Below are 23,314 nucleotides of genomic sequence, written 5' to 3' on the forward strand. Positions count from 1 at the left end.
TACTTCATTTATCACAATCTGGACTTCAGACTACATCTATCCGAGTCCACCTTAGTGCTATAGCTGCTTTTCATCAGCCTTTGGATGGAAAATCCCTTTCTGCACATCCTATGATTTCTCGTTTTATGAAAGGACTTCTTAATCTCCATCCTCCTCTTAAACCACCTCCTGTGGTTTGGGATCTCAATGTTGTTTTAGCTCAACTTATGAAATCTCCTTTTGAACCACTTGACAAAGCTCATCTCAAGTATCTCACTTGGAAAGCTGTTTTCCTGATCGCCCTCACTTCTGCTCGACGTGACAGTGAGTTACAAGCGCTGGTGGCTGATCCACCTTTCACAGTTTTTCACCATGACAAGGTTGTTCTCCGTACTCATCCTAAATTCTTACCTAAAGTTGTTTCAGAATTTCATATCAATCAGTCTATTGTTCTGCCTGTATTTTTTCCAAGGCCTCATTCTCATCCAGGAGAGGCGGCTCTTCATACCTTGGACTGTAAACGTGCTTTGGCTTTCTACCTCCAATGCACTCAGCTTCACAGAACATCTCCTCAACTTTTCATATCTTTTGATCCGAACAGGTTGGGTCGTCCTATTTCAAAGCGTACCATTTCCAACTGGATGGCTGCTTGCATTTCTTTCTGCTATGCTCAGGCTGGTCTTCCTCTACAAGGTCGAGTGACGGGCCATAAAGTTAGAGCTATGGCGGCATCTGTAGCTTTCCTCCGATCAACTCCTATTGAGGAAATCTGCAAGGCTGCCACTTGGTCCTCGGTTCATACTTTCACCTCTCATTATTGTCTGGATACTTTATCCAGGAGGGATGGCCATTTTGGCCAATCTGTTTTACAAAATCTTTTTTCATAAATTGCCAACTTCCCTCCATCCCTTTTTACTTAGCTTGGAGGTCACCCATATGTGGGAATATGCTGCCTGCTTGTCCTGGGATAAAGCACAGTTACTTACCGTAACAGTTGTTATCCAGGGACAGCAGGCAGATATTCCCACAACCCTCCCACCTCCCCTGGTTGGCTTCTTGGCTAGGTATCTGAACTGAGGATCCTCTCAGGAGATGCGCCCCCTAGTTCGGGCGGGAAGGCACGCGCGCAGGCGCGGTGCAGTGCTCGAAAGTTCGAGATCTTCAAGCAAGTTTGCTTTCGAGGCTGTCCGCTGCGGGGCTCCGTCGGTGACGTCACCCATATGTGGAGGTCACCCATATGTGGGAATATCTGCCTGCTGTCCCTGGATAACAACTGTTACGGTAAGTAACTGTGCTGTCCTTTCTTATTGTTTTCATACTGTTGGATTATTTTAAAATTTCCTTAGGTATCACTAATGCATTCATCTGCCCCTCCCTACCACAATTCACCCCACCCCATAGAAGTGCTACCTTGGTTTTCCCTGTGGAATGCAATTTTATATCAAAGTTCATTTTTGTGTCTAAAATCTGATCTCTCACCAATGTAGTATCTTCCTCTAATGTAGTACATACAGTACAGAAAATATCAAAGATGCTACTTTTCTGGCAGATGCAATCCCCAGTAGAAACACCATTTTGAATGTAAGATCCATCAGGGATGCCTCCCAAAGAGATTCAGCCTTGCTGAGACCGTCTAGGACCACATTAAGAATCCATGTAGGAAACTGAGCCCAGACCAAAGGCCTGAGATGCATGGCCCTTTTCAAGAACTGGAAAACATCTGGATATGATGCATGGGGGGCCTTATGCTCCTGGGCATGAAAACATCAGCTTGGTGACCTGGACCTTGAGAGACGAAACTGCTAGGCCCTTCTCTAGGCCGTCTTACAGAAACATAAAAACTGTTGAAATGGAGGCTTGGAAAGGCTCAACGTGCTGCTGGAAGGTATCCCACAACTTGGCGTAGGCCAAAACAGTCACCAGTTTCGTTGCTCTAAGAAGAGTGGCAACAACAATGCCCAAATATCCCTTTTGAATTAGTGCTGACTGCTCAGTAGTCATGCCGTATGCCCAAAGCAATCCATATCTTCTAGGACAACTGGTCCCTGAGACTTCAGGTCGGACTGAGATTGCAGTTTGAGCACTTGATCTCTCTGTAGCCTAATCAGATCCACAATCTGGGACAATCTGGAGCTACTAGAACTACAAGACCCGGATGGCGAGCAATTCTGCGTAACACAAGGTCAATCATGGGCGAGGGAGGAAACATGTACAGGAACCTGGTCGAAGAACAAGGCTGAACTAAGGCGTCTAAGCCTACACTTCCGGGTTCATATCTCCTGCTGAAGAATTAAACTGCTTTCTTGTTCCTTGCTGTTTCAATCGGGTCAAATGAAGGACCCTAATATCTCACAATAGCTTGAAATACTCTGGGAGAAAGTGACGATTCTCCAAGGTCTAGAGTCTGCCTGCTGAGATAATCCACTTGCACATTGTCCACTCCAGCCACGTGTGCCACCAAGAGAGTCTGAAGATGAGTCTCTTGCCCACTGGAACAGCAATTGAGCCTTGTGTCATATGAAACACTCTTCATGCTCACCTGCCAGTTGACATAAGCCACCACTATGGCATTGTTCAAGAAGACTCTAACTGCTTTGCCCTCCAACAGAGACATCAGATTGAGCAAGGCCATATGAATGGCCCAAAGCTCCAGCCTGTTGATAGACCACCTCCACTAGTATGGGGTCCATTGGCCTTAAACCAGATGAGCATTTCAATAAGCACCCCAGACAAACAGGCTGGTGTCTGTCAGAATAATCCAGGGATCTAACTGAAGGGGCATCCCTCGCAATAGCGAGTGTGAAGAAAGCCACTATGCTATGTTGTGACAGGCTGCTGCCATCCAAGGAAGAGCTATTTGCAAGGAGTCCTTTTGCAGAAACCATCTGGACAGTAAGGCATCCTGCAGAAGGTGCATGTGCATCCAGGGCACCGTTTCTATTGTCGCTGCAATCAACCCCAGATAATCTTATGCACTTGGTACCTTCTTGGCCAACAAATCCAAGATTTGGCAGCAAAGCTTCTGTCTGTGTGCCTCTGAAAGATAGATATGGCCCTCTGCAGTGCTGAAGAGCACTCCCAAGTACTCCAGGGATTGGGATGGCAGGAGGTGACTTTTCCAAAAGTTCACCAGCCAGCCCAGCCTCTGTAACAAACACACCACTTCTACCACTGCTTTCTGTCCTTCTGCCAATGATGAGACCCTGATGAGCCAGTTGTCCCGGTACGGGTGCATCGGCCAACCTGCTCTGTGAAGTTGAGCAGCAACTCCCACTATTCCTTTGGTGAAAGTTTGAGGCCCTGTTGCCAGGCCAAAGAGCAGTGCTGTAAACTGGTAATGGCTCTCCAACACGTGAAACCTGAGAAAATTTCTGTGTTCCATGAAAATTAGAATGTGAAGGTAAGTCTCCGTTAAATCCAGAGACGCTAGGAATTACCCTGGTTCTATCGACACAATGACAGATCGAATGGTCTCCATCCGGAATCAAGATACTCTGATGGCTGAATTTACATGCTTTAGATCCAGGATAGGTCTCCACTCCTCTGAACCTTTCTTTGGCATGACAAAGTATATGGAGTATCTGCCATAGCCCAAGTCTTCTGCAAAATCATGAAAATCCTACAAAAAGAACCACAAAAGAATACCTTCTTGTTTGCAAGCAGAAGAGAGAACTGAAGGGGGCAGAGCAGCACATGGAGGAAGTTTCAGAAGTTTGAGTGGCATCACGGGCTTGGGGAGATTACCCAAGCGTTCAGTATACCATCCCTAGTGCACTAGAAGTTATTTTGGAAGTTATTTCAGAAGGCTTATATTGTATTGCATGTGTAAATACCCAATGTATGGAGCTAGCAATTTCAGAAAGCTGCTATTTACACAGGCACATCTGCAGCAAATGCAGTTTTGAAAGGGGAATGTTACAGGCGTGATTCAGGCAGAACCAATATTTATATGTATTATTTCTGATTCTGCAACACCAACACCAACATATACTTTTAATACAGATGCTCTGAGGCAAACAAGTTTGCAAGAGTGACCAAGAGATAAATTCACACACAACAACAACAAAAAAAAAATAGATGTTTTGGTTTAGCTGTTTAATTGGTTCTTCCTGGGCATCCAATTTATAAACTCCAGCATCTGCACACTGAAAACCCTTTGTCTCTCTTTTTTGAATGTGATCCTTTGTAAAATGGCTGTTCCTGCTGGACTTGCTACAATTTATATATTTCCCTACATTCTTATATATTACAAAAACATGTCATAAGCCTGTCAGAAAATACTTGGGAAACTGCACACCCCTAGGCATGCCATTTCCTACCTAAATGCTCTATGAAAAATTGGGCTTCATGTCTATTTGGAGGGGCATAATCAAAAAAAAACATCTAAGTCCCCTTTTGGCCTAAGGCCTTAAACATTGAAAGCAGAAGCAGGGAAAATGTCCATAATCAAAAAAAACATCCAAAAGGAGTTTTTTTTTTATAATGGCCTGCCTCTACGTTCAGCTGTTTAAATGCCCAGACCACCACACTACGTCTAAACTTATACCCCATAATGAACCTAAAAAAACGCCTAAGCTCCAAACGTCCAACACAAGGGCTTTTAGGCGAAGAAGGAGCCAGTCCTTCGCCTAAAAGCTGGATTCTGTAACTGGTGTCTGTCAAAAACAACACCGGTTACAGAATCCATCTCAACCCTCCCCCCTCCCCCCCACATCGGGCAGGAGGAAACCCAAGCCCTCCTGCTCCGCGATCCCCAACCCCCTCCCACCCCACCCCGATTACGTTCGGGGCAGGAGGGAGCCCAAGCCCTCCTGGCTTCTCACCCCCCGCCCGCAGGAGGGGCCTAAGACTCCTGGGCCTATTCTGGTTGGCCCAGGTGCCTTAGGCCCCACCTGTGGGCGGGGTTTCAGCCGCCTGGGCCAATCTAGTCCCATTCCGGAGCCAGCTGTCCTGCCAGACGGGCCAGCTGTCCTGCCAGACGTCCGTCCGGCCAACATTTAACAGGTATGGAGGTGGAAGGTGGAGTCAGCGGGGGTCACAGGTCTTCGGGGGGAGGCCGATTGGAGGGTTCGGTCATTGGGAGGGGTTGTGTCGAGGGCAGGAGGGCCTGGGATCCCTCCTGCCCGTATTGTAGTGGGGGTGGGGGGTAGGGGGTCCGCCTGGGCAGGAGGGGTTGGGCTCCCTCCTGCCCGATCTTGTAGGGGGTGGTGGGCTAGAGGCCAGGAGGGCTTGGGCTCCCTCCTGGCTGGATCGGACTCGGTGGGGGTTGGGGATTGCGAGGCAGGAGGGCTTGGGTTCCCTCCTGCCCTGAACGTAATCGGGGGGGGGGGGTGAGGTTCGCGGGGCAGGAGGGCTTGGGCTCCCTCTTGCCCCAATGTTGTCGGGGGGGGTGATGTATCACGGCAGGAGAGATAGGGCATCTCTCCTGCTGCGGGTCGCGGCAGTTCGGGTAGAGGAGTGATGGCATCGCGGTAGGGGAGATGAGGCATCGCGGTCATTGCTGTAGGGGGTAGGCAGGTTGCCACGATCAGCTCAGCGGCCCCTTTTTCGGCACTTCGGTCTAAGTCAAAACGTATAAGTGCCGACTAGGCAGCCTGCCTAAAGTTTTGGTTATACCTGCTGTACGCCTAGGTCTAGGTCGGCACACCTCCTGCCCACTACCCGCCCTTTCCCCTCCTCTAAAAACGCCTCTTTTCTCTCTGTGCTTTTAGAGGCAGGGAAAGGCCTAAGCTGGTTTTAGATACGTCTAAAACCAGCTTTGATTATGGGTACTTGGACGATCAGGCTTTTTGATCATCCAAGTAGCCATTTAGGCCACTTTTTAGACGTTTAGATGTTTCTTTTGATTATGAGTTCCTTAGTCTATGAAAAATAAAGAGGAAGATAACTACCTTTATTTATTAATTTTTTTTATTACAGACTGACATACAACTTTGTTGAAACTGTTCTATTTTAATTCTAGCAACTAGTGTGGTAAATTAAGGTTTAACTGAAAAAGTAATTACACAGCTAATCTTCTAAATAAGAGAGTTAGGGTTTAAAAGCAGCCCTTAAATCTGAGTTCCTGGGTCATACATCAAATGTTGTATACGAAGTTATTTACTCCTGCTAAAGAAGTAAAGCCCTATATTATAGATTTAAATACCAGTAAAAAACATTTCTACCTGGTAAATTCTCTTGTAATTATATCATTCTCCAATGTTAACTTTGTTTCCAATGTAACCATGACTTATTTGTGGCAATATACAATATTAAAATTTTTTAAATATGTTTAGTCTTCTCTTGCCTCGGGAACCAAAACCCTGAATTAACATTTTTTGAGCTCGTACTATATTACTTGGGAAAAAAGCTATACTTACACAATGGCTGGCTAGCGAGGCCCCGACTTATAGTCAATGGAAATCATTGATGATCATACATGCTTCCTTAGAACATAGACATTTTATTGATCTTGACTCTGGACCGGGGCGCCGATTTACTGTGATTTGGGAGCGATTTTGGATGACCCTTCCATCAGTGACCCGGAGTAGACTTTTGAACTCCTAATTGATTTATCTATTACCTTCTTATATTCAGGGATTTACTGTTTGGGTTTTTGTTGGGGTGGTGGGGGATGGAAGGGGCGGTTTGGAATATGTGCAAATATGTCTGTATTCTGAATTGTTTTTGCTATGGTTGTTGTTTTCTGCACGTTGAAATTGAATAAACACATTTAAACATAACATTTTTTGATGTCTTAAGTCTATGGTAAATTGTGGGAACAAAAAAAAGCCACAAGGAAAGATGAAGCACATAATATTTCTTTAGAAAGCATGCATGCAGTTACTTATACCCACTTCTAGGTGTTACTACATACACACACACACATTTTTAGGCTTAAGAAGCCTAAAATTACAGCGGTCATACAGACAACCCAGTGTCTGAGTAAAAATTACATACAGTCTATCTATCCCTCAATACATCTTGTCTATTTTGTGGATTTCTTCTGCCCTCTGCTGGTTTAACTCACAGTTTTCTTTCTTTTTTTTCCCCCCCTCAGCCATTAACCTTTTTAGGATCCCATCCTCCATTATTACAACTCTGGTCCTTACAGATTAGTTTTAGGTAGTAAATGAAAGTAGATAAATTCCCTGTTGAAAACCTCAAAAAATTATTGAAGGAGTAAAAGTTAAAAATGCAACGATATAAACTCTTCTAAAATTCTGGAAATTTCATGACACAAAATGTGATCGTCATTGTTTCCACTCAATCTATGTTATAGCACTAGGTACTAAGACCCAGCAACTTCAAGCCATTTAGAATAATATAAGACTGAAGGGGACATTGGCAAGTCAAATCACAGGTCACCCTTACTCTATTAAAGTGAAATAAAGCAAAATGCTGTCCAATTATCCAACAGCAAATAAAAGACCAGCATGGCCCACCTAGTCTGTCTGCTAAACTGATTCGAATTGTTAACTGCCACTCTGTGCAAATTACTGCTTTCTACTACTGTATATTCAAGTACAACCAGGTTTCTTTGATAGCATGTATTGTGGTTTATTTTAATCAGACCTATTAAGCTTACCTATATATGGACAAAATGGGATTTGGCTAGGATCATTCACTCACCAGTTACAAGTTGTTTAGACTTTTGTAACTTTTTATATCAAGACCTTCCCTTTGCATGTTTGAAATGCTTGTAGCTTCTTCAAAATACAGTTACATTTCTGACAAGTGCCAGATCCAGTGATCATGTTACTGCCATTGTGAAAAGCAGCACAGAACACCTGTTGAATTTTATTTGAAGTTCAAGGTCCTGTCCACTGTTTTTCACCGTCTCCGAATGGCAACTGTACAATTTGAGCACTGTATATAGATGCACCTTTTTGTCCAATTTCCCTGTCTTAAATAGATTGTAAGCTCATTCAAGCAGTGACTGTCTCTTCCATGTTTTGGTGTACTATGCAAGCCTGGTAGCACTATAGAAATGATATGCACCAGTTAGAAATCTAGAATCTTCCTAACAAGCACTGAATCTACCAAACGTTATCTAAAACCCATAATTTCACCCTATTCTTATCTCCTAAAGACCACCACTTCCCTTTGGTAACTCTTTACCCAATATATATTACCTTAAAAATTCTATGTCATCGCTTATTCTATTCCTTCAAATTTTGAATGTAATTTTGTTTTAGTTTGGATGTAATCCGCCTTGAACCGGAAGGTAATGGCGGAATAGAAATCACTAATGTAATGTAATATGAAGGCATTTAGGCCGGATTCTCAAAAAGTCAATGAGTTAGGCACCAGTAGGTGGTCTAGATTGTGCCAAGCAGTGCCTAAATGTTTTAATTGGTTTTAAGGGGTGTGATAATTGGTTGTGCCATTAAAAATCAATTAAAAACTCATTTTAAAAATTAGGTGCCGCTAGGCAGCCTGAGACCGGCAGCTGGGTCCATGGCACTTAGCGGCACCTAGTGATGCCGAAGCCCGGAAGTGGCCTACATTTCCAGTGCCTAGGGTTCTTGCTAGCTGTGTTTCTGTAAGCGGCGCCTGTCCATGAATGACATGTGGCAGGCGCCACGTACAGAATCAGCCCCTTAGTTTTTAGACTCCCCAGCTCTAGAACTGTTTCTCTCTTTAGCTTTAAATGAAAAAAAACAATGTATTATTCCACAGGAATTAGGCAAACATGCTTGAACAAGTTCTATAGCACTGATACGTACTTACTGGGGAAGGTGTGGCTCACAAGTAGAACTGCTGCCTCTGCTCCCAGAGGTTGTGAGATCAAATCCCAGTGCTGCTCCTTGTGACCCTGAGCAAGTCACTAAAGCCCAAGATTCTCAAAAAAAACCCGCGTTAAAAACGAAAGGCTACTATCACAGCTGCTCTGATAGCAATTTTATAAAAGTGAGTCATTCGTCAAAAAACGTTCATGTAAATGAGGTTGGCGGAGAGTAGCGAAGATTCACTAAATTTGCATGTGCCGATTGCTGACAATATAATTGAGCACATGCATGCAGGTAAATACCTAAAAACAAAAAATATAATGGGACTAGAACACCAGTGATGAATAAACGGAAGGAAAGTGTAATATAAAACAAATAAATGAGTACTAAAGAGACAGTGGTGATATTAAATATTAAATCATACATAATGAATCCACAATGTATGATAAGCGCATTGAAGACCACATATATTAAGAAAAAGCAAATAATTATGGGCCCCTTTTATCCAGAGTAGAGGTTTTAGCGTGAACCGGCGTGGTAAATGCTTCAACACCCAGAGAATTCCTATGAGCGTCAGAGCACTTACCTCACCAGCCCATGCTAAAAACCTCTAGTTTGATAAAAGGTGTGTGTGTGTGTGTGTGTGTGTTGGGGGGAGGGAGGTATGTCAATAACACATAATGAAATAATAAATTTATACATAATATATAATTGAACCAATTAAAAAGTCATACACAAGATATTATTAAAACAAAAGCAGATGGATTGTATGGCAAAAAGTATCAGCTTCAGGAATAACTCTTTTTAAAAACAAATATGTATATTGTTAAAAAACCTTTAATATAATTTTTTTTTTAAACCTTAAGCAATATAAAACCATATTACAATTATTACAATACAAATTAAAATACACTTCCCTCTCCCTATTTGCGGTTTCGACGTTCGCGGTTTTGATTATTTGTGAGTTTTTTCCCAGCCCCCCCCTTCCCGAGAATCGCTTGTTGGCAGCCTGCATTTTTTTAAAAAACGGCCCTGGGACTTGGATCGGGGCAATCGGAGGCGGAGGGGTGAGAAACCGTCACAGGGAGTTCCTGTTATAGTCTCGTGAGACTACGGGAACTCACAGCACGGCTCTGCACGGGGCAGGAGTGTAGGAAGATTGCTCCTGCCCCGTGTCACTGCAGGTCCGGGGGTGGGTCAGAGCTGGCCCAAAAGTTATTTGCGAATTTTCACTATTCGCGGGCCGGCTCTGCCCCTAGCCCCCGCGAATAGGGAGGGAGACGTGTATACATAGAGAAACATATAAGAACCCTATAACCCACTCATTACTCAATTAAATTGCACTTGCAACTTTAGGCACCGTTTATAGAATCTAAGGGGTGCAAATGTTTGTGCCTATTTTATTTAGCTGGGTAAATTCTATGTATACAGGTTGTGCATACTTTACATGTATATCAAGTACGCAATTTTCTAAAATCCTATTTCCACACAGAAACTACAGTACTACTTTACTCCCAGAAATGTTTTTGAAAATTAAATTCCCTTTCAACAAACCCCCTACACCTAATTTTAAGAACACTTCAGTGGCCTACGGTTACAAACTGTGGAAGTTTTCAACACAGCAAAAAGTTAACATTTTCTATGTGTGCATGAGTTGACGGCTGGACTATCACATATGTACTATAGACTTATACTTGTATTTTAATGTTTTTATAGCGAAGAGTGAATAATAAATCATCATTCAGAACATCTACATCCACAGTCTTTTGGTTTTTATCGGATTGTTCTCACTGTGGAATATTGGGTCTTCCTTTTGTTTCTTGTTATTTTAAACTTCAGAGCAAAAACACTTACCTTTCTATGGAGCTTCTGGGCATCATATCGAATTTGGGCAAATTCACGAAGCCCAAAAGAGCCACCAATGATCAGCAACTAAACAAATAACAGAAAAATAACACATCAGAAAGTGAAATTAGAAGTCTGTATAGGAATGGAAAGAGAAATATTTCACTTTTCAATTGAAATGCATTGGACACAGGGAACTATTTGAAGAAAGACAAATAAATCCTGGTAGCCTTCGTGCCAACCACCTTCCACCAAGCCTGATGAACATATCAGCAGTGCAAATTCATTTTCAAGATAATGCTCATCAATACCACTCTAGTTGAAAAGGATACATTGAAATACATCCAAGTATTCAGCAGTGTTTCCTTAAATTTCTCTGCTTATGTTATTAACTTTACAAGGCAGTCCATCCACATATCAAGTGGTAACAGTAGCATAACTGGCTTCATGGCCACCCAGGGCGGAGACTCCCCCCCCCCCACCAGGCAGTGGGTGGGGGGGTGAAGTGGTCGTGGGGCCGCGGTCCACATGCTCACAGCTGTCAGCTCTATCAGTTCTCTGACCCAGAACAGGAAGTTGACGTCAGATAGAGCTGATAGAGCCAATGGCCTTGTGCATATGGACCATGGTCCTGCAACCACTCCACACACCATCCAACTCCCTGAACCTGGGGCAGACTGCCCCCACTGACCTGCCCTTACTACATAAGAGAGTGGTAGTGAAAGTACTGGCTGCTTAGATGTGGCCAGCACAATACTGCACTATATGCACACTGGATTTTCAAGTGACAGACAGAGACTAAAACATAAGAACATAAGAATTTGCCGCTGCTGGGTCAGACCAGTGGTCCATCATGCCCAACAGTCCGCTACCGCGGTGGCCCCAGGTCAAAGACCAGTGCCCTGAGACCAGCCCTACCTGCATACGTTCTGGTTCAACAGGAACCCATCCAACTTTGTCTTAAATCCCTGGAGGGTATTTTCCCCTATAACAGCCTCCGGAAGAGCATTCCAGTTTTCCACCACTCTCTGGCTGAAGAAGAACTTCCTTACGTTTGTACAGAATCTATCCCCTTTTAACTTTAGAGAGTGCCCTCTCGTTCTCCCTATCTTGGAGAGGGTGAACAACCTGTCTTTATCTACTAAGTCTATTCCCTTCAGTATCTTGACTGTCCCCTCTCAGTCTCCTCTTTTCAAGGGAGAAGAGGCCCAGTTTCTCCAATCTCTCACTGTACAACAACTCCTCCAGCCCCTTTATCATTTTAGTTGCTCTTCTCTGGACCCTTTCGAGTAGTACCGTGTCCTTCTTCATATACGGCGACCAGTGCTGGACACAGTACTCCAGGTGAGGGTGCACCATGGCCCGGTACACCGGCATGATAACCGTCTCTGATCTGTTCGTGATCCCTTTCTTAATCATTCCCAGTATTCTGTTTGCCCTTTTCGCCGCCGCCACACATTACACGGACATCTTCATTGATTTATTGACCAATACTCCCAAGTCTCTTTCTTGGGGGGGTCTCTCCAAGTACCGCCCCGGACATCCTGTATTCGTGTATAAGATTTTTGTTACCGACATGCATCACCTTACACTTATCCATGTTGAACCCCATTTGCCATTTCTCGAGCGTGTTTATGTCACGTTGCAGATGTTCGCAATCCTTCTGCATCTTTACTACTCTGAATAACTTCGTATCGTCTGCAATTTAATCACCTCATTCGTCGAACCAATTTCCAGATCGTTTATAAATATGTCGAAGAGCACGGGTCCAAGTACCGAAACCTGCAGCACTCCACTGGTGACGCTTTTCCAGTCTGAGTATTGTCCATTTACTCCCACTCTGTTTCCTATCCACCAGCCAATTTTTAATCCACGTATTTCACCCTCAATTCCATGGCTCACAATTTTTCGTAGTCGTTCATACGGAACCTTGTCGAAAGCCTTCTGAAAATTCAGATATACAATGTCGACCAGGTCACCCTTGTCTATCTGTCCGTTTACTCCCTCGAAGAAGTGCAGCAAGTTCATCAAGCAAGATCTTCCTCTGCTGAAGCCATGCTGGCTAGTCTTCATCAGATCGTGTCCATCAAGGTGCTCAATGATGCAGTCTTTTATCAGCGCCTCTACCATCTTTCCCGGTACCGAGGTCAGACTCACCGGTCTGTAGTTTCCCGGATCACCCCTCGAACCTTTCTTGAAGATCGGTGTAACATTCGCCACCTTCCAGTCTTCTGGAACCCTTCCCTATTTAATCGATAGATTGGCTATCAGTTGAAGCAGACACATTAAGATTTTCAGGAGTAAACAAGCATGCATAAATTCCTGTTGCCATGTTCTGACTTTAGTCACAGAGTACATATAACCCATTGCTTCTCAAAGGAAGAGGAAGGAATAGCAGAGATCTATAGGTGGTATGGATTGGAAGACTGGTTAGGTCATATGGTCCTTACCTGCTATCATCTTCTAAGTTTCTATATTCCCTCTAAGGTGCACGTGGGTTTGCTTTTTCATTCTTACCATTAGGGGTGATGCAGGAATCAATCCTATGATTTCAATGTACAGGAACTCCCAAGGGATCTGCCTGCTCTGAACAGCTAAAACCACAAAACTGCTTCCTGCACCTCCAAGTGCAATATGGGCCAAAGGCTCTTGCACAGCATAAAGTGAACGCTGCTCACTTTCTAATCTTAGACTAGAAAGGAAGATTATAAGGTTTCTACATTACAACATTTATACCTAAGTTTTGACAATACTGCATTTCAGTACTTGCCATTGTAGCAGAGGATGGCAATCAGACAAAGAATCTGTGGGACAGTGAGATGCCCACAGTCTGTCGCCTGCTTGAAATACGATTAGTATCTCCATGGAGCACGTATACTCAAGCTGAAAATCTTTCCATCCGCTTATTGCTGGCTAGTACCAAAGTTATTCTTGCTACTGGTAGTGGCACAAAATTATCACCCTAGGCTGCATAGCCAGCAACAAAAGCAAAGGAGGGAGCTGAGCAGAGCAGGAAGAAGGACAAAGAGAGGGAAGTATGTGAAGACAGAACAATGACAGAGAAAAAGGAAGATGGGGAAATACCAAAAAGAAAGCTCTAAATAGAGGAAGACATGCCATGACATCACAGAATTGCAGAACCCGTTTCACTTGCTATAAGATTCTTTTTTGCTAAGGGTGTGCATGCCTTTCTGAATCCTTATTTGCATGCTCTGATATTGTCTTCCTATGGTGCTCACTTACCCGCTTCACTGACAGCTGCTAGAATGAGATCATGGATGGCATTAATTTCAGAAGCATCAGGCAGAAAAGATGATGCCAAGGGAAGCAGAGGAATGGAGACAGGTATTTACTTCACATGCATAAAACCTATGAAGCTGTTATAAAAGAAAAAAATTTGGCGCCAAACAGTGTTGATCGTGCACCTGCCATCAGGTCTAGAAACCATCAACTGGAAGCTAGTTGACCCCCTCCCATGAAGGTGTAAAGAACTATAAATTCAATAAGATGGCAAGATAAGTATTAACTCCTAGATCAGGGATTGGTGACCCATAATGGGATTCCTTTAAAAAATTTCTAAATTCCCTCCCAGCATGACTAAGCACAATTTCATTGTCAAGAAGTGCAGATATGAATTTGGGCTTTCTATTCACTATCTTCCATGAGGACAAGAAAACAAAAATATTGTATTATTAATAGTTTCTTGATTCATGGGTAATGGGATTTGATATAGTTTTTCTGTGGTACAATCAAAGCAGTTTACAGGTATTTATCAGCTCAAAAAAAGGCTGGCAGACTCCATTCCTTGCCATTTGATCTAGAATCATTTAGGAGAATCACCCCAGAATTATATGCAAAATAATTTTTATTCCAAAGACTGTGCAAAAGAAAAACTAATCAAAAGATGACACCAAGCAAAGAGCAGATAGGAGCCCTGTGTTTTACAGTACAATAGACTAAATTAAAACAGAAAACCTCTTTTTAAAAACCCCAATCTACTTCTATCTTCTTTATCTTACTGATTTAGCAGCAGTCACCTACACAATAGAAGGTTGTGCATAAGATTATAATGAAGGCAAAGCTCTGTGTATACTGGATTAATGACATGTTCACAGATTGTGAGCCCACTGGGACTGACAGGGAACATGCTTGAGTACCTGAATAAGCTCATGTAAACTGTTCTGATCTCTCCTGGGAGAATGGTATAGAAAATTGAATAAAGCAAAGGTAGGAAGTAAGCAAACTTAGGGCCTCATTTACTAATCTAGGTTAAAGAGTTAATGTATTAATGTGCCCGATAGTAAACAGGCTCCTGAAAATAACAGGTTTGCATTATTTCATGTCTGTTGAAGCTGGTTAGCAAATGAGGAAGAAATCCAAAAAGATGCCTCTTATAAGTCTACTCTATAAAGGTAGCATAGACACTTATGTGCCTTTATAAAATAGGAAATCAGAACCAGCCCTCAGAGTATGCAAATAGAGACACACATTTTTACATCTGCTTCAAAGTTGGTGTGTTTGTGTAGGTTACATATCTACTGGCAGTGCCGTATCAAGGGCAGGGCTGGGGGTGTGGACCGTCCCAGGTGCCAGCCCTAGGGGGGTGCACAGTCGGCCAGCTGGGTCCGGAACCTCCCGCACTGCTCTAAACGGCACCTGCACCTCAGCAGGGCTGCCGTACTTATTCCAAAGCAGAGTCGGCAGCCGCACTGAAGTGCAGGAAGGCCCTGTGATGACTGTCATCTGCCACCTCTACTCTGGAAAAGGTAAGTGACAACGGATGGGGTGGACTGGCAGCCACAGTCATCACGGGACCTTGCCACAACTCCCTGTGTCTGCCAGTCCACCCCCTCAGACGTTACTTACCTCTTCTGGAGCAGAGGCAGCAGAAGCAGTCATCAGGGGACCTTGCTGGTTTGGAGGGAGCGAGGAGCATAGAAGGGTGGTGGAGGGAGAGAAAGGGGGTCAGGGTAGTATGGAAAGGTGGTAGAGGGAGAGAAAGGGGGTCAGGGTGGTATGGAAGGGTGGTGGAAGGAGAGAAAGGGGGCAGATGCTGATGGAATTGGTGTGCGGGGAAAGGGAAGATAGACATAAGGGGAAGGATACTGGATGGAATTGGGTTGGAGGAAAAGAAAGGGGGTAGATGCTGATGGAATTGGCATGCGGGGAAAGGATACTGGAGGGAACTGGGTTAGAGGGAAAGAAAGGGGGTAGATGCTCATGAAATTGGTATGAAGGGAAAGGGGAGAGAGGCATAAGGGGGAAGGATACTGGATGGAATTGGGATGGAGGAAAAGAAAGGGGGCAGATGCTGGTGGAAGTGGGGGGAAGGGAGAGGAGAGAGTGAAATGCGCCAGACCATGGGAGTGTGGGACAGGGAAGGGAAGAAGAGGAGAGGAGAGAGTTGCCAGACCATTGGAGAAGGGAAGGGAAGAAAATGGATGCCAGACCAATGGGGGTGAAGGGAGAGATGGAAGAGGGAGACATAAAATTTCTGGAAGGGGAATAGAAGGAGAAGCGGCAGAGAGAGGGTTGACAGTGGATGAAAAAAGAGAGTGACAAGAAGATGAGGAAAGCAAAAACCAGAGAAGACAAGGTAGAAAAAATTTCTATTTATTTATTTTTTTGCTTTAGGGGAGATGCATTGCTGTTTCTGTGGTGTTGCATTGTATGAAGAGTCCAGCTTCTTGGTGGTTTATTTTAACTTTTGTTTATTTTAACTTTTGTCTATGTATTTCTATTTTATTCCCCCCCTTTTTTTACAAAACTGTAGAGCATTTTTTAGTGCCGGCCGTGGTGGTAACAGCTGTGATGCACAGAATTCTATGAGAGTCTGAGCTGTTACCACCATGGCTAAAAAACACACTACAGTTTTGTAAAAGGGGGAGGGGTTAGTTTGTGATTACATATTCCATACTAGGCGAATGTATTTTCTGTGTTCTGTGTGTTCGAAAGACACAGTTTTATGTTAGGATTGACTGTGCAGGATTGATCTGTACTAGTCTGGCTTGTTTAGTTTTACAATGGGTGTATTGATGTACTGCTCACTGCAATATGTAAGATGCTGCCTTTTCCTTGGTACACTCTTGTGTGACGTGTTATTAAAAATCTTGTGTGACGGATTGTTACTAAAAATCATGTTTTTCAAACAGATGGGGGGGGGGGTCAAAAAATGGTGGGCTAGGTACGCTACTGTGTACTGGCAAAGTCTATAAAATACATGCTTACATTACAACTCCACCCCTACCTTATCCTAAAGAGTGCCTACACACAGCGCATATGTCACCACACCTGCTTATATGTGAGTATACTGCTGCAAAGTTTTATATAATACCTTTTCCGCTGAAAAATCTTTTTAAAATTACCCTTAAAGAATATCTAAAAGAGAAAAAGGTTATGCATGTGTGTCATGGGTAATCTATTTATTTGAATTATATTTAGGTGACTAAACTATTTAAATTGATTTAAGTTTTTATTTCCAGGTCATTTGGCTGGTTAGTCTTAATGTCTAAACTGTTAGAATTGCTTAATCTTACTGTAATCCACACTGAACTCTTTAAGTAATTGCAGAATATAAATGTGATTGTAATTTTGTGCACCTCAAAGATTAGTGTTAAAAAAAAATGGAATGATTCATAGAGGAATTATATTTTTTATGATTCATAGAGGGCCACATGTTCCTTTCAATTCTCCAAGATGATTTCTTTAAAAACTGATTAGGTATGGCTAATTTCAAATGTATTGAGTCTATAGAAAAGGCTTATCATTTCACAACTTATTTAACTTTCCTCTAATCTAAAGGTAGTTTTTCTTTTTTTTCCCAAGAAAGTCATTCAGAACTACATTTCCACAAGAAAGGGAATGTTTGCAACACAATGAATGAAAAATTCATTTTATTGTTGGCTCACTAAATAGATGCAACACTTGGAAAGGGCAATTTTCAAAAGCCATTTACTCAAGTAGATAGGATGCCTGAATACTATCCATTCTGTAGACAAATAAAAATAAGCATAGGGATCAATAATCCATGTACTTTTATCCAGGCAGGCTCAGAGCAACACCACAACTAGTTTTGCATTTTCAAAACTATGTATATTGATTGTCATAGAAACAGTACTTGCAGAATAAAAGCAGAGGCAACCTTTTGGGGGTACCTTTTCCCTAGGCAATTTTCAAAGGAAAATTTATGTACTTTCAGCTCATGATTAACCCTTTGGTGGTTCCTAGGCAAACAAGAACATTGGTATTATTAGGGTTAGGAGACAGGGAGACCAATTTAAACCCCAATTCCATCCAGTATCCTTCCCCCTTATGCCTCTCTCCCCTTTCCCTTCATACCAATTTCATGAGCATCTACCCCCTTTCTTTCCCTCTAACCCAGTTCCCTCCAGTATCCTTTCCCCGCATGCCAATTCCATCAGCATCTACCCCCTTTCTTTTCCTCCAACCCAATTCCATCCAGTATCCTTCCCCTTATGTCTATCTTCCCTTTCCCCGCACACCAATTCCATCAGCATCTGCCCCCTTTCTCTCCTTCCACCACCCTTCCATACCACCCTGACCCCCTTTCTCTCCCTCTACCACCTTTCCATACTACCCTGACCCCCTTTCTCTCCCTCCACCACCCTTCTATGCTCCTCGCTCCCTCCAAACCAGCAAGGTCCCCTGATGACTGCTTCTGCTGCCTCTGCTCCAGAAGAGGTAAGTAACGTCTGAGGGGGTGGACTGGCAGACACAGGGAGTTGTGGCAAGGTCCCGTGATGACTGTGGCTGCCAGTCCACCCCATCCGTTGTCACTTACCTTTTCCAGAGTAGAGGTGGCAGATGACAGTCATCACAGGGCCTTCCTGCACTTCAGTGCGGCTGCCGACTCTGCTTTGGAATAAGTACGGCAGCCCTGCTGAGGTGCAGGTGCCGTTTAGAGCAGTGCGGGAGGTTCCGGACCCAGCTGGCCGACTGTGCACCCCCCCTAGGGCTGGCACCTGGGACGGTCCACACCCCCAGCCCTGCCCTTGATACGGCACTGCCAGTAGATATGTAACCTACACAAACACACCAACTTTGAAGCAGATGTAAAAATGTGTGTCTCTATTTGCATACTCTGAGGGCTGGTTCTGATTTCCTATTTTATAAAGGCACATAAGTGTCTATGCTACCTTTATAGAGTAGACTTATAAGAGGCATCTTTTTGGATTTCTTCCTCATTTGCTAACCAGCTTCAACAGACATGAAATAATGCAAACCTGTTATTTTCAGGAGCCTGTTTACTATCGGGCACATTAATACATTAACTCTTTAACCTAGATTAGTAAATGAGGCCCTAAGTTTGCTTACTTGTCTGCACAGCTTGTGGATTCAGACTGAGTACCCATCCATCCAGAATGACACACACCTATTGTACTAGAAGGGAGAGTTAAAACCTTGGGATTGTCCAGCTAACTCTAAGAGTTAACCAGAAATGACCTATGAATAATGTCCCCCCACATATCAACCATTTCATGGAGAAATTAAAAGAGATATTTCTGAATGAAATATCCACATGCCAGACCTTTCAGTTTAGTGATGACATTTTTACTCTTAATCTAGCCTTCAATGAAAATCAATAGACTTCTCAAAAAGAAAAAGTTCAATTCTTGGACATGACAGGCAGAGTCAAAGAACATTTACAAATATCTGTATCCAGAACACTGACAAAAGCAGTTACTCCAGATTCCACTTTCCGCAAGTAGAGGGAAGATTTTATAAAAGTTATGCTTAAGTAATGTATGTTTTTATTTGCCTATTTTATAAAGGTCAAATCTATAAAGTGTATCACATGCACAAATTTATACACGGTGTCTGGTAAAAATGGTGGGGGGAGTGTCCTCCTCCAACCTCAACACATTTATAAAGTCTTTCATGTCACTGTCGGCTCAATGAATTCTGGGGTTTCAGCACATTTAGAAGAATTACTGAGTTAAGACAACTGGGAATCTTTGAGGGGAGACACTACTGTATTTATGACAATGTTATGTAGTAATTTGGAGCACAATTTATAATGGATTTCTCTTTGCTTTAATAGTTTTACGGTGTTGGGTTTTTTCTTACTTCTCTATCTCTCTTCTCAATTTTGCTTTTTTAAAATTTCTCTTAGTCGGAAAGATGGCTGTAGCTTTGATGGACAAGTAATTTCTAAGTTTATTCCTGTTTTAGAAAAATTGTTTTTCTCTATTGCATTCATTTTTGGAAAAATTAATAAAAAAGAGAAAAACGTTTTAATTGTTTAAACATTCAGAGGGGCATAATAAAAAAAAGACTATGTCCCTTTTTGGCCTAAGGCTTTAATCGCCCAAATTAGGCAGCAGGGAAATGTCCATTCTCGAAAAAAAAGTCTAAAATGTGTGGGGACAGGGGTTTCGAGAATGACCTACCTGTACGTTCAGGCGATTAATCGCCCAGACCGCCACTATGTCTACCTTTAAACCCTATTGCCCAAAAAATTGCTCAAGTCCCAAACACCCAAAACAAGACCTTTTAGGCGTAGGAGGGACCAGTCCTTCGCTTAAAACCATGATTCTCTAACCAGAGTGTGTCATAAGCACCAGTTAGAGATTCGTGGAACCGTTTCCCCCTCCCCACCCCCAAACAATCGTGGCAGGAGAGATATCCAATCGCGGCAGGAGAAATACCCAATCTCTCCTGCTGACACTCGCGAACCATCACCTCCCCCCCAAGCATCGAGGCAGGAGGGATGCCCAATCGCTCCTGCCCGACACACCCCCATCCCCCACAAGCATGCCCAGTCCCTCCTGCTGATACCCCCACTCCCCCCAAAGGCCACCCCTACCGGACCCCCCAATGCCCTTCCAAAAATGCCCCTTTTCACTCTGGGCGCACAGAGGCAGTGAAAAAGCTTAAACTGATGTTAGATACGTCTAAAACCCTGTTTGATTATCGCTACTTAGATGACCTGTCTTTTTGATTGTCCAAGTGCCGATTTAGGCAGATTTTTAGATTTTTGTTTTGGTTATGTACTTCATAGTATGACATTTGAAAATAAATTAGTATAATGAGTTTTTCTAGGGCTCCATTGAGATTAAAATTTTAGGCTGCCTTTTATCAAGCTGTGTTAGGAATTCTTATCGTAGGCTGCGGTGGTAAAAGCTCCAACGCTCAAGATGCAGCTGATAGTAGTGCTACTTGTGTTATGAATGAAGAGGTCTACTGTACACAGAAACAGGAATGCCTAAGATATAAGCATACACAAATATCTTCTATATATCAGTGCTCCAACCTGGACCATATATGCTTATATATTTTTTTCTAAAGGAAGCCTCAGCCCCACCACTCCACCGCAAAAGTACTACCTTACTGCGAGAAGCTTTATGTGGCGCCTCATCATTGGCCGTTCTTGTTTTGTATTGCTTAGTTGTACCATATAATAGCTTTAAATAAATATTTGCATGTTTCAATAAATATAAGTGCTGCAATAAAGTGCTTGTGCTTTTGTTTGTATATTACTTAGCTTTATATTGTTGAGCCAAAACTCAGGAGTCTGACCCGACATGTTTCGCATATAATGCTTTATCAAGGGTCCCCCGAGTGTGCTGTCGTCATCCGACTCCAAAAGTACAACTAAGCAATACAAAACAAGGACGGCCAATGATGAGGCGCCACATAAAGCTTCTCGCAGTAAGGTAGTACTTTTGCGGTGGAGTGGTGGGGCTGAGGCTTCCTTTAGAAAAAAATATATAAGCATATATGGTCCAGGTTGGAGCACTGATATATAGAAGATATTTGTGCATGTATAACACTATTGAGAAATATTCATCTGGACATTAAATAAGTCAGGCCATTGAAGATCATACTGTAAGATATAAGCATGACATTTCAGAAACATATATTTCTTAAAGATAAAAAAAAATGTATGATGTTAAAAGAATGTGAAAATGAATTACTTTCTTTCTAGGTTTGTCATAATGCCATCTATCGTTTCAACTAACACTGAGGGCCTCTTCTATCAATGGCCTGCGCTGCTCCCGACGCTCATAGAGTTCCTATGAGCGTCGTGAGCAGTGCGGGCCATTCAGCGTGGCTCTCTGCACTAAAAACGTCTAGCGCAGTTTGATAGAATAGGCCCTGAGTTTTGGTGAATGCTCTGAATTATTTGTTCAAAAGACTGTGATGTGTATGTGACTGCAACACTAGGGAGTCTATGAGTAGGATTCAATATGTTGATTAACAGTTCCTAAACTAAATTATAACTGGCGTACCCAGTGTGTCTGTTATTAACCTATTGCTTTCCTTTTTTCTAATGTATATGATTACTTCATTGATCCTCTTCTCTCCTAAGTGTAGTGGCATGCTGCCTGCACTCTGCTGTGCTTTTCATTTGATAGGGAAGCAGATAGTTCAGCTGGCTAGGGAAGATTGGGGCAATCTTTTGGATATTGGGTTTCTTCCTTTTATAGTAACATAGTAGATGATGGCAGATAACGACCCGAATGGTCCATCCAGTCTGCCCAACCTGATTCAATTTTAATTTTTTAATTTTTTTCTTCTTAGCTTTACCCAGTACAGTGCTTGGGTTCCAACTGCCGAAATCTCTGTTAAGACTTACTCCAGCCCATCTACACCCTCCCAGCCATTGAAGCCCTCCCCAGCCCATCCTCCAATATACAGACACAGACCGTGCAAGTCTGCCCAGTACTTGCCTTAGTTCAATATTTAATCTTATTTTCTGATTCTAGATCCTTTGTATTGATCCCATGCTTCTTTGAACTCAGTCACAGTTTTACTCTTCACCACCTCTCTCGGGAGCGCATTCCAGGCATCCACCACCCTCTCCATAAAGTAGAATTTCCTAACATTGCCTTTGAATCTACCACCCCTCAACCTCAAATTATGTCCTCTGGTTTTACCATTTTCCTTTATCTGAAAAAGATTTTGTTCTACGTTAATACCCTTCAAGTATTTGAACGTCTGAATCATATCTCCCCTGTCTCTCCTTTCCTCTAGGGCACAGTTCTTCAACCGCCGGTCCGCGGACCGGTAACGGTCCGCAGGAAATTTTTGCCGGTCCGCGCAGGACCGGCAAGATTGACTCATTTGAACTTCCTGCCGGTCCTCGCAGGACCGGCAAGATCAGCATCGGAAGCGTGCGCTGGGCCGGAGAGATCTTGGGGAGCCTCCGACAGTGGCTTTCTCCCCTCTCTGCAGCTCTCCTTTACTTCCCAGCGCAGCGATTCACGAAGGCAGCCTCGGGGCTTTTGCTGAGTCGCGGCTGCCTCTGATGATGCAACTTCCTCTTTCCTCAGAGGCGGCGCGACCCAACAAAGGACCCGAGGCTGCCTTCGTGAATCGCTGCGCTGGGAAGTAAGAAGAGCTGCTGGGAGGGGAGAAAACCACTATCAGTCTGGGAAGCTGCTGGGCAGGGGAAAAAAGGGACAGCTGCTACTGGAAAGGGAGAAGGAGAGATGCTTCTGGGAGGGGAGGAGGGAAAGGAATCTGGGAAGCTGCTGGGCCAGGAAAAAAAAGGGACAGCTGCTACTGGAGAGGGAGAAGGAGAAGGAGAGATGCATCTGGGAGGGGAGGAGGGAAAGGAATCTGGGAAGCTGCTGGGCCAGGAAAAAAAAGGACAGCTGCTACTGGAGAGGGAGAAGGAGAGATGCTTCTGGGAGGGGAGGAGGGAAAGGAATCTGGGAAGCTGCTGGGCCAGGAAAAAAAAGGGACAGCTGCTACTGGAGAGGGAGAAGGAGAAGGAGAGATGCATCTGGGAGGGGAGGAGGGAAAGGAATCTG

The 23,314-nt window shown here is 43.5% G+C and overlaps 1 protein-coding gene across 3 annotated transcripts in view; it reads right to left on the reverse strand.

The window, feature by feature from the left end:
* The window catches only part of LOC117363412 (cytochrome c oxidase assembly protein COX16 homolog, mitochondrial), a 123,934-nt gene that overhangs the window by 81,249 nt on the left and 19,371 nt on the right, over positions 1-23,314 (reverse strand). For all 3 annotated transcript variants that reach the window (XM_033951072.1, XM_033951074.1, XM_033951073.1), the window contains exon 3: positions 10,545-10,622. In XM_033951072.1, the coding sequence (XP_033806963.1) occupies positions 10,545-10,622 (78 nt within the window). The remainder of the gene's footprint in view (positions 1-10,544; positions 10,623-23,314) is intronic.

This window comes from Geotrypetes seraphini, chromosome 7 (genome assembly GCF_902459505.1).
Source record: "Geotrypetes seraphini chromosome 7, aGeoSer1.1, whole genome shotgun sequence".
Taxonomy (NCBI): Eukaryota; Metazoa; Chordata; class Amphibia; order Gymnophiona; family Dermophiidae; genus Geotrypetes; species Geotrypetes seraphini.